Source organism: Leuresthes tenuis, unplaced genomic scaffold, assembly GCF_036924035.1.
Source record: "Leuresthes tenuis unplaced genomic scaffold, fLeuTen1.0.hap1 SCAF_8, whole genome shotgun sequence".
In the NCBI taxonomy this organism is placed as follows: domain Eukaryota; kingdom Metazoa; phylum Chordata; class Actinopteri; order Atheriniformes; family Atherinopsidae; genus Leuresthes; species Leuresthes tenuis.
In genome coordinates, this window is record NW_027325362.1 from 4,970,251 (window position 1) to 4,982,331 (window position 12,081).

Consider the following 12,081-nt stretch of genomic DNA (forward strand, 5'->3'; position numbering starts at 1 on the left):
AAGTCTTAAAGATATATTTGAATAAAAGATATTTAAAAAAAAAAACATATCAGTTTTAAAGAACATATTTTAAGTATTGTGTCATATATTCAGTGGCCGAACAAGTAAAAAACACAAAAACAAATGTCTTTATGGGTAAGAATATTTTATATTAACCAGTATGTACACTATACCACCGGAAAAAAACAAAAAGTAATACTGATGTTGTATCACAAATTTAATTATAAATCATCTTCCTGTTTCAGCCTGTTTTAAAAAAAAAAAAGTTTGAATTGAAACAAAATCAGCTTTACAGACTAAAGAAAAAAAAGGTTCCCAAGCTACTAAACAATGGACATTTGTACATATATACATTATATACATAACATTTTCTTCTCCAAAAGTAAGGCGAATGAGTAAGTAGATGTTTCTACTGCAAAATTGAATAATACATTCAACCTGTGGTGTTTTGTTTCAGGTACAGTCACAGTGAGGGTGTAATCATGCTCTATAAGAGTCCGTCTAAGTTTGTTTTTCCTTGGTTTTGTCAGAGGGTTAGTGTTACTTCATGACGCTGTGGTGAACATGCAGAGAGATAATCTTTGACAGCTGTGATTGTCAGTGTTTTTGGAGGGACACGGCGTTGTCAGCTTGTTGCAGATTAATGGGATCCCCGTACAGTTCCTTCTATTTTCAGATAATCTAATGTGCATTTCATTCCATACACTGACCTTGGAGTAAAGTCTGTTTGTACTCTGAGTGTGTTGTCGTTGTCAGACGGTCTGCAGCTGATACAGCTTGGGCCCTTTCTTCAGCAGGAAACCCTGTTCGTTCAGGGAACTCAAAAGACCTTGAAAATCCATCACCTGGAAGAAATCCACAGTTGTACTGAATAAAATGTACTGTACACTAGAAGCAGACTTCAATCCATGTATTCAGAGATAATAGTATACATACTGTTGACAATATTTGACCATTTTTTTCAATGCTTAGTTAGTTTTTAAGGGAATTTTTCCTTAACAGTCTACTCCAGCAGTTATTTATCCCCTTAGAAACTCTGATTTTGAAGGTTTAGCCATGAAAAATATCTCTAATCGCCTTAAAATGGCTTCTGGTACGACTATACCTTCTCCCTCATTGAATCATCGGGGATCTCTCAATATGCTAATCTTGTCCTGCATGTATCTGTGCTCTGTTTAGCACTATTTATACTTTTGTTTGTTCCCACATGACTAAACTAAAGAAGAGAAAGAGGAAGCTTAATTACAGAAGGTCTTATGTAAGTGGAAGTATGTGAATGATTGTATTCACCTTCTCTGGCTCTCTACAGCGTTAGAAAGGCACCACTCGGCCCGACTGAAATCCTGAAGTGTTTAACTTGGATATTTTATCACAGAACAAATGATGCAATGCCACGTGATCTATGCACAAGCAAATATTCTCCAACGCCAGCTTAGTGCACGTACAGATGGATGTGTGCACAGTTAACTTCACGGTTTTGACAGGTTTACATCTGGGTGCGTTCACCTTTATGTTCAGTTTGTCAGCAATAGATCGAAGCATCTGTAGGTCAAACTGCTTCTGACTGGTCCTCTGAGCGTGTGAGTGCAGCGCGTTGATCAGCCGCTTCGCAGCACCACGCTGACTCATGCCGGACCCGAGCTGAGAGCGCTCAAAGTCCAGATTGCCCAGCCCATCTGAGTACGTGTCAGCCAGACTGCAAAAACACAAACTATTATTATTCTGTGAATTACATCACAGAACCGTGCACTGTGGCTCAGGCGTGCACTTTTAGAAGCTGTATGCTTTCACTGTGAATATTATGTTGCACAGAAATGTCAAGGCCCATCTTTGTGAGGACATTTTGTATTTATGAGGAAAAAAAGGAAGAAAATACGTGTTTGTGTGTCAGATAAAAAGCAAAACAAACATGAATTTAATTATTATTGAACTGAAAGACAGAGACAAGCAAATAAAAACACATCATCATATAGCGTATGTCACATTTACAGACTTTACCACCCACGAACACTGCAGAGTTACCTGTGTTTCATGATCTCCACCACATCCTCAGCGTCACCGTTTGTGGCCGTTTCTCTGAGCTCCAACTTCGCTCTTGCCTGCACAAAACATACAGAAACAGAAATAATTGTAACGAGGACTCTTGTTCCTTCTGTTCCAAGTGTTTGTAGATGTGTTGGGTGAGAACACAAACCTACCTCAGTCAGTCTGATGAGAGACTCCAGCTGTCGTGTGGTGATGGGCGTCACATCGGCAGAGTTTGCCTGAGATCTCAGTGACAGGTAGAAGTCCTGAAGGGTTTGTGCTGCTTCAGGAGAGATTGTGGGATGGACATACTGACGAGCGTAGCTGACGTATTTCCTTAGCAAGCACGCTGGAATTAGGTCGAGAGTTTCACCTGCAGAGGCCTTGAAACAGATCGCAAATAATTCAAAGATTTGTTCAGATTCAATCCTGAATCTGAACAAAATGTGTGATGATACTAAGAATGTTTGCAGTAGAGACCTCTGCCTGAATCCTTAGCAGACGCTGAGATCAAGTGTAGTGACAAATTCAATCTCTTCTGGAACGTATTACCTAATAGGATTCAGCCAGGTCTTTCTGGATGAAGACTGCTTAGTACCAACCTGCGTCTGGTCCTCAGGACGTCGCACACAAACTGGAATGAGTGGATAAGAGAGTAGGCCAGCACACAGACTGACAGCCTGTGTCTCTGCTCCCTGAACCTTCCCTCTGCTCCACATCTGTTAGATTTTGAAGGACTTTACACCAATCTGTCTGTGCTGGATGAATACCCAAAATCCTTCACTGTGCGCCAAATGAGACCAGCGAACAATGGTGTCTGTGTGCTACCGCAAACAAGCCCACAGTGTTATCTGACCCAGACTGTGGGACATTTGACACTGTGGATCCTGAATTACTTCTAGACAGACAGGAAACTGGGTCAGCTCCCAGGAACAGCCATCCAGGGATTTACACCATACTTAAAGTCACAGGGCAAGTAGTCAGTATTGATAATTATGAATCAGAATTCCTAAAGGGATCAGTTCTTGAGCCTCTCCATTTCAACCTGTACATACTGGACTGTGGCTGCACAGTCAGCTACACAGATCATACCGGCTCGCTCATCAAATTGGTGTTCCTCTCCCCAAGCTTGATGTAAATAACTCTGAAATGGCTTTATGTGTGAAACATGCTCCAATATAAACTTGCCTCGTGTGGAGGTCACAGTTTTACCTGCAAACGCTCAGACAGCGGCATAGCTGAGTGTTGTAGGAGGATGGAGGTCTCCAACTCATTGTTGGTCCTGGTGACTATGGCGCTGCTTGCTCTGCCTTTTCCTGCCCTATTTGCCATGACGTGCTCTGACAGGCGGCGGTCATGTGACTCATCTGGGATGTCCAGGAGGAGGAAGACGACGTCAAAGCGAGAAAGGAGGGCTGAGCCCATTCTACAGACAAAAAGAAAAAACAAGTTAAATATTACAATCATTAGCTTTAGGTTATATCAGAGGCTGCAAGGCATATTGAACTTACTTAAGATTTTCAGACACAGTCTTGCCTCTGTTGTAATGTCCTCCGATGGGGTTTGCAGCTGCTACGACGGAGGTTCTGGCAGGCAGAGAGGAAACTATGCCAGCCTTAGCCAGACTCACAGACTGCTGCTCCATAGCTTCCAACAGAGCCTGCTGCTGGTGACCCAACTTATCAAACTCATCAATGCAACACAAACCTCAAGAGATCAGAAAAGATCAAATAAGGAAGTTTGACAAGTGCTTTATGCCAGGGATTATTTCCCAAAAACCCACGGAAAGTAATAAAAATGTGTTTTACATGCACAAGAGGTGCAAATTCACTTCTATACACATTTTTCTGCTCTTTTATTTTTTTTTTTACCTTGGTCAGCCAACACCAAGGCACCGGCCTCTAGAGCGTAATCCCCTGTTCCCGCATCTCGGGACAAACTCACCGTTAGTCCTACAGATTAAACAGATAATATTACTTCTCCAAACCAATTCTGTTCTGATGAAACCAAATAATTATACAAATCACTAGTTCATATCACACTAATCAGGAAGTTGTCCATTTTAAAATAATTTACCTGTGGTGCTGGTGCTATTGCCACATACATAGATTCCCCTTGGAGCCACATTGCACACTGCCTGCACGGAGAAGAGCATCAAAACAAAACACACATGCATGAGTTAAGTTCACATTTGCTCTGAAACAGTCCAAGAACAAAATATCACAGTTAAAAAGGGAAGAAAGCATTAAAACTCCAAATTATGAGTCAAAACTGGAACAATAAGTTTATTAATCACTGGATTATTCCAACTGTGTGCTGCATCTTCTGCCTTACCTGCAGCATCTGACTCTTTCCCAGGCCGGGGTCTCCAACTATCAGGATGTGAGGGTCTCCTCGCACTGGGACGCTGTTCTTGCCCGTGTGCTTCGGTCTGCCTCCAAACAACGCCAAAGCAAGGGCAGCTTTCACAAGCTGCAGACACACGAGAACGTGTAAGGAAAGATGCAAGATTCAAGATTTAAATCACAGAGTAAGAAAGATATGATTTGCAAACTCTCTGTGGTCCTTTCAGTCTTATTAAAAGTGCTGAACTCACCAGATGACCGTAGATGGCAGGACACAATGAGCTGAAAGAGGTGGACACATTGAGTAATGTGTTAGCAGCATGCTGCAAGCTGTATCACAAACCAGGAAGCTAAATGTCTGGATGGATGAGCAAGACGTAGTGTTTCTAAATCTTTTTCTCTGCTGTGACAGACATGTAGTGGTATGATTGCCACCTTCCGTGTGGGAGCCCTGGGTTCAAATCCCCTGCATGAAAGGTACTGCCTCCAGTAGGGGTCCTTAGGCAAGACCCCCTTACCCTACCTGCCTAACTGTTAGTCGCTTTGGATAAAAGTGTCTGCCAAATGCATAAACTCATTAGATGGCTTTGAATAATGCATTATATGGTTTCCCATCACTGGACTTTTCCCAGATTTATCCATTTCAGTTATTTGCAAGTGGTGATAAACTTACTGTACAATAAGTCGGAGCAAGTCAGGCTGTGACTGGATTTCCTGGATGGCATACAGCTCCTTCAGACTGAACTCCTCCCCTGCAGAGCGATCTTCAAGCGACCCTGTCGACCCCTCATTTCCAAACTTGGACATCTGGCCTAAGCAACCAGGGAAAATAACTAATCACAGAAGTGTTAAATGACAATCTATCAACTCTAAATGGAAAAGGAGTCAGATGGTACCTTTCGTGTTGCTGATCGAAGTAGCATCGATGTAGAGGAGAAACAAACACTGATCTTTATTTGCTCTGGAATAACCTGAACATAAAAAAACACATTTAAACTTTAAGCTGCAGCAACTTATCTGCAAAGGAAGAATACGTGAGTAAATAAACCATGACAAAATGCCTTTCTGCCTGTGATCATGACTGATGAAGCAGGAGAGCAGCTCTTCCAGGATGGATGCATTCATAAATGGATCAATTAGTTCTTCATTTCTCGGTCTTGTACAGAATTAGAGATTTCACCACGATGTATTTGGTGTAACCTCCCATTATGATCATATGTGTGTTGTACCATCATTGAGAACTCTAACTATTCCCGTCACGGTAACCGTGTCTCCAGGGACGCAGCTGTCACAGAGGTCGGAGGTCAGGTGACACTCCACGGTGCGTGGGATTCGCCCAGTCTCCCGCTGCTCTCCACCCATCAACTCCTGAACCCTAAAGCAAGACAAAAGCAATAATTCAAGTAAAGTCTGCAAATAGATAAGAAATGTGCTGGAAATTTGCATAAGAAAGCATTTTTGACACGAGTTATTCTTGCACAGTTCATGTGAGAAAGCCACCCATTGTTAGGCTAATTCATTCCACAAATGCCTATTTGCATGTCAACCAGGGGCGAAATGTAAAACTGTGTGCACAGTATGTAGATCCACACCAAATGTGCACACGATCACGCTTTGTGAAAATATGCTTTTATAAATCTTTGAAGAGCCTCTTAGTCTTATCAGGGTTCATTTGTAAGTAGAGATCCAAATGAAACAAAGTCTGAGAAGTGTTTATGTAACATCAACACCGACATCAGTGTGCACAATAGCTGTGTAGCAGGACATGTAATGTCATGTGATGAGGATTAACTCAAACCATTTTGAGTTTGCTGCTTCATCCAAAAGAAAAAGATTCATTTGTTACAGGGGTAACATGCAGGCTCTGTGTGCACAAGGAAACGAGTAAAAATAAAAACAACACTTCCATGAAAACATAAAAAATGATGGCAACTAAAAACAGGTATTCATCCTCGCAAATGTTGCCATAACAAGTGCAGCATGACTAATCTGTTTGGTTCTGATAATAATACTGTGTGTTTCATCATATTTCTGTTTAACTCACTACAAAGCTCTGAATAATGAGTGCAAAGGCAGATGCCTGGATTGACTAAAGCCTGGGTAGCTAAAATAGTAGCAGCGATCCCCTGGTTAACTCCTGGTTTGAATAGCTATATTTAAGCATTTCCTATATCTAAATAAACTCATGACAAAATTTCAGATGTCAAAGTATTTGGTCGGAGCAACTTTATTCTTCAACACAGCCTGAACCCTCTTAGACAAGACTTCTTCTAATTTCCTTAAGTAGTCTTTGGGAATAGTTTTCTAGGCTAACTGAAGACATTTTCAGTTAACAGCTCTTTGGGAATCACCTTGCTGCTGCAAAAATACATTTTTCTGTCTGTCAAACTGTGTCAACTTTGGTATTTTTTTCATAGATGCAACTAAAGAAACAATTTAAAACTGGCTCTTTGCTAAGTTGTCTGCTATGGATAGACAACACTGGTTCATCCCTTGATTCAGGAGCTTGTTTTTCATGCTTGAATGATTCATAGGTCAGTGTTCAGTCACTTAACAAAAAACACATTCCTCTGAAAATGGTCAGGTACAAGATGGGTGAAAAATCAGCCAATGTCCAAAGAAAACTTTGAAATAATCAAGAGCTAAGACGACTCAAGACAACTTTAAAAGATCAGAAGAAAGCTGCTTGGAAGCAAAATGAGGGCTGGATCAAGACTTTGCACAGTTACTCCAAAATCCATGCAGAACGCAGTTGCCTCAAGCCTGTTTTGGGTGTTTCACTCTACAACTACTGGAACCAATTATTTACATACTCTAATCCTTCAGTTGCACTTTTTACTCACACAGTATACTTACTTGATGATCTGCCAGTCTACAGTGTGCGTAAGAGGAGAACTACGGATGGGGATGAAGGAGCGACTGCGACATCCAGGCTGGATGCACTAAGTGATAAAATACACAAGTGAAAAACCTGCAAACGTTATGAAGATACATGCTGGTATATAGTATGATGATGATGTGTCGATACACAAACCATGAAAGTGTAGGAAAAAGGCTGATATTGAAGTGTGTATGCACACCTTGGTAGGTGTAGCGTATTTTCCATGCTGCAGCGGCAGAGCCATAGTGTTTGTGCAAGTCTGGCACCTGAAGGCCATCCTGGTGCACACGGGTCTGATGCTGCTCACTCTGACCACGGTTCCCTTCACACAAACCAGCCGTCCAAACACGCTCGCACGCAACATCCGCAACGGTGTCACCGGCTCGTAGTTATACAGCCTGTGGACGGTGTTCACAAATAAACTCGTCTTCATTCATGGTCAGGAAAACAACTTACTCCGCCTGGCTGCGTGCATTACCTCGCACTGATGTGAGGAATGTTGATGATTGGTGTGGAGACGGGAAGCTCGTCCTCCTGCAGCTCAGCAGCTTGTTTCTCCAAATCTGTTGTCAACACCTGAATTACACACACACACACTTGTTAGTGTGGTATTCTGGGGAATGATGACACAGATTACATCCAAGTTCTTTAATTTTATGATTTACAAAGTTTATATAAAGTTAACATCATACTAATAACTGTAAATACTATGGAAAATAGCTATAAAACTGTTTTAGCTTTTATTTTCAACATAATTATCAACTGAAAGAGCGACTGGAGTGTGTGTAACTCTAAATATGAAGATTTATAAGATATGAAAGCACTGATACCTGATGAATGGCCGCTCCCAAACAGTTGAGCATCACCTCTGGCTGTTCCTTCAGGTCATTAATTATTTCAGGAAGTGCTTTACACACCTTTTTGTCTCCAATCAAGTCTGTGTAATCCACCAACACACTGCCTTGACGCTCAATATCATCCTGTATGTAGACACAGAAGAGCTGTTCTCATATAAACCTACAAAATATGTGACATAAATATGACATAATATCTCAAACAACCCGTTTATTAAACAGAGAGATACACACGACTGACTTTGTCATACAAGTGAATCCTGGAGGCAAAGTATTTTTCAAACACTTTGATCTTCTCCACGCTGGGTGAGCTCTGTATGAAGCCTACACATAGAAAACAAGTATCACAGAGACAGAAAGAGACAATCACACAGGCCGCTCCATAAAGATGTTATCATGATGTAAAACAGGCCACAAAACATACCCTCTGTGAAGTAGAGAGCCCATCCTTTGTATGGACACAAAGCATCAAGAGTTGTCTGACAAGGGACTGTAGGGGAGAGTCAGGCAGTTAGTAAACTGTTGCACTGGTTTATTCAGGCCTGGAAGAACGTTGGATTTTAATACTAAATGAAAATCAGCAGATGATGTTGACATCTTTTCAAACAAGAGCATTTTATTTCACAAGCTGCCAACAAAGAGAAGAAAGCAAAATTGCTCATTTCTGAAGATTCAGTGGAAAAGAGCTCACCTCGCTGAGAGCTAAACATTGGGTTTCCTGATCCTCCTCTGCCAGCACCACCTCTCCAGCCTCCTCCTGCTGATCCTCCTCTGCCAGCACCACCTCTCCAGCCTCCTCCTGCTGATCCTCCTCTGCCAGCACCACCTCTCCAGCCTCCTCCTGCTGATCCTCCTCTGCCAGCACCACCTCTCCAGCCTCCTCCTGAGCCTCTTCCTCCTCCTGCTGATCCTCCTCTCCACGGTCTACTCCTCCATCCTCCTCCTCCTCTCCAGCCACCACCACCATCTCTGCCGTTTCCTCCTGAGCCTCTTCCTCCTCCTGCTTCTCCTCCGCCTCCTCCTCTCCATCCATTACCACCTCCTCTCCATCCTCTACTGCCACCCCTCCACGATCCTCTCCTGGAATCTTCTGCACTCATTGCTGTAGAAATAAAGAAATTCAAACATTTGTGAGAGTTAACAGCAGAAAACATGATACTATTTATTTTCCTGTACCTGATTCTGCAAAACATACTGTAGTTAAATACACGACAACACCAAGAAGTGAGTGGCTAACAGCAATCAGATACCACAATGGCTGTCACCCTCAAAAAGCTGCCAATCTCTATAATCATCCCAATTCAGGAGGAATCATTTGAACCAGAGGTTTTCAAAGTGAGAGGCTGGCCTCCCCATGGGAGCTTCAAACTGTTTAGGGGAGGCTCAGTGGAAGGAAGTGAAGAAAAATTATACCAGTTGTTGAATTATTTATCCAAAGGAGATCACGTGGAATAGCGTAACACGTGATATTTGGTTGGACACAGTTCACAGATACATTACATTTAGAGGAACTGTACAAGTTTTCCCACAGAGACACGACTATAAACTGTCCAAACAACCACAAAACACACACAATTACCACAAAAAAAAAAACAGCCACAGAGAGACTGTTTGTTTAATTTTGTTGCATGTACTTCTCCGAAAATAAGCAGTTTTATACTTCTTAAATAAAGCCTTTGACAAACAGGTCTGTTTTGACAATGACCAGCTAATGTAGCTGCCTCTGAACATTTTTAACGTTTCTTCAACAGTTTACTGAGGGTTAGCTACACAGAACCCGTAAAAAGAAAAAAAAAACACTAAACAGAAACGCTATTCATTTATACATTTATTCTGCGTGTTCTGGACCTACGACTGTCACAACTGCTTGCTCTGTAAAACGTTGAAATACAGCAGAAATAACATTTTTTACATAGTTTGACCAGTAATACGTTAGCAACACTCATCTCTGTCATCTGTGAAGTTTTTCTTCATTTAATACAAAAAAAACCTTAAGACAGTAACAAAAAATATATACAAACCTTTCTTTTTGTGTCGAATAAATAATTTAAAAAGTCTGACAATCAAAGCAGGCCCTCTACATACTATTTTAACCGAAATGTTACGAACATGTTTGTTACCAAACAAACTGTCAAAGTTCCCTCCACTGACGTCTGACGTCATATTTCTTCTTCTATTATTTTATCAGAGCAGCCTTTCGGCTTGTTACTGCCCCCTAGAGGACATCTAAACTACCACAGGTCAATTCGATTGTTATTTTTTTTCTTCTTAATTTGATTGAATTACCAAACTTAACAAGTCTCATCTCAATACCAAAATAAAAACTTTTTTTCAATTAGAATAAGCACTTATTAAAGTATATGTAGAAATATACGTGGAGTAGAATGTCTAACTGAGTTTATTTGACTGACAGTATAGAAGGGCTTATCACGTAAGAAGAATTTACAAGAATATGTAAGAATTTACCGCTCGGGATATAGGGATGTCAACCAAAGAAAATAAGTTTTCTAATTAAGGGAAAAAGCATTAAAGACAATGAACACAATACAAAACAGTAACTTTTTAGAAAAGATTTCAGGGGAAAAGAAGTGTTCCCAATTCAGTGCCTGACATGTCGTGTTAGGCCATAATGTGCTGTCAAGATGTGCTGTCAGAGCTATAGAGTATATACATAGAGTATATACTCTATAGCTCTGGTGTTACCTACTGACAGGGTGCGATTTCTGCTGGTTCACACGTCCTACCCTCTGCTGAATTATTTTTTTTATCCTCGGTGGGGCCAAAACAAAAGCTTAAATCAAATGGAGAAAAAATTAAAAGAATCCAGAGCAGCATATCGTCATATTTTACAGGACCACAACAAAAAATATATACTGTTTTCATATTCTGATCAATAGTCTTTCAGATTAACCATGGAAAGAAAACAAACAAAAAAAAACCCATCTTGACAGCACATTGGGGTATTTCATGTTTGTAGCCTAAGTGTAAGGTTTATCTCCACAAGAATCAACAGTTTTCATGTTTTTTTTTTCTACAAATCGCACCCTGGGGACTGATATGACATTGTGGGGTACAGTCTAAGAATCCTATTAAATTAAACCTTTATTACTTTGTCATCAATCAAAAGTCTATATGATAGCAAATAATCTATTCCAACACAAAGAAAAGAATGAAGACTTTGTCTTGTTGAAACAAAGCACAAATATGTTATAATTGCTCTTATGAGACATAACAAAACAGTTTCTGCCAACATAAGATTTTAATAGCATACAGATTTCACAAGAGAAAGCATAAAATAAAAGATTAAGACGTCAACATTAGGTTAAGCTCATACCACATCCATACCACAACTGTAGACTCGGGTTTTTTGATCTATAGTGAACCAAAGTGAGCCAAGATTACATTGCTGTTTGACATATCCAGACTGCACTAAATATAGAAAAGGTCTGCCCTATTTATTAGTTTCTGGCTTTGGGGAATACAAATCCCCTCAGAACGAATGTAATGTATTGTATTTAATATTGTATGTGTATGTGACACTGACAAATAATGTTTATTTTTCCATTACTTTTTAGATTCACAGACCCATAAAATGCTGCCTCAAAACCTTTGGACAGGAACGTATATCGTCTTTGCACGACAAGACAAGATAGAGCGCAATGGGAAAATAACAGTTTTGCACAGTTTTGATTAATCAATTCTAGATCATTTGAAAATATCTGGATTCTGCAATTATCTATCATTTACACAGTGACTCACATCTCTTGGAAAAAAAGGCTGTAAAATGATGTTTGTTTTAATAACTGTGCTACCTGTATTATCTTTTTATGATATTATTTAGACCAATTATGCTTTGCCTTTTAATTATGTCATAATTTCCTTTTTAACATGATTGTATTCACCTTTCACAAAATCTTATGACCTCAACCCACTTGTTTCAAAGTGTCTTGAGTCTACTGATTCTATCAAGTAAGGA

General features: G+C 40.4%; 1 protein-coding gene across 1 annotated transcript; it reads right to left on the reverse strand.

Moving 5' to 3' along the window:
* Nucleotides 1-86: 86 nt before the first annotated feature.
* mcm8 (minichromosome maintenance 8 homologous recombination repair factor) lies at nucleotides 87-8,913 on the reverse strand. Its single transcript, XM_072390572.1, has 20 exons — nucleotides 8,797-8,913; nucleotides 8,530-8,595; nucleotides 8,347-8,429; nucleotides 8,082-8,231; nucleotides 7,730-7,827; nucleotides 7,451-7,649; nucleotides 7,227-7,312; nucleotides 5,600-5,745; nucleotides 5,267-5,341; nucleotides 5,044-5,182; nucleotides 4,622-4,652; nucleotides 4,360-4,497; nucleotides 4,102-4,162; nucleotides 3,897-3,977; nucleotides 3,537-3,732; nucleotides 3,238-3,451; nucleotides 2,199-2,408; nucleotides 2,023-2,099; nucleotides 1,507-1,696; nucleotides 87-845 (listed from the first exon to the last, which is right to left on the reverse strand). Exons 1-20 carry the CDS (start codon nucleotides 8,813-8,815, stop codon nucleotides 753-755), a joined length of 2,352 nt encoding a protein of 783 aa, XP_072246673.1. The 5' UTR covers nucleotides 8,816-8,913; the 3' UTR covers nucleotides 87-752.
* Nucleotides 8,914-12,081: the final 3,168 nt, after the last annotated feature.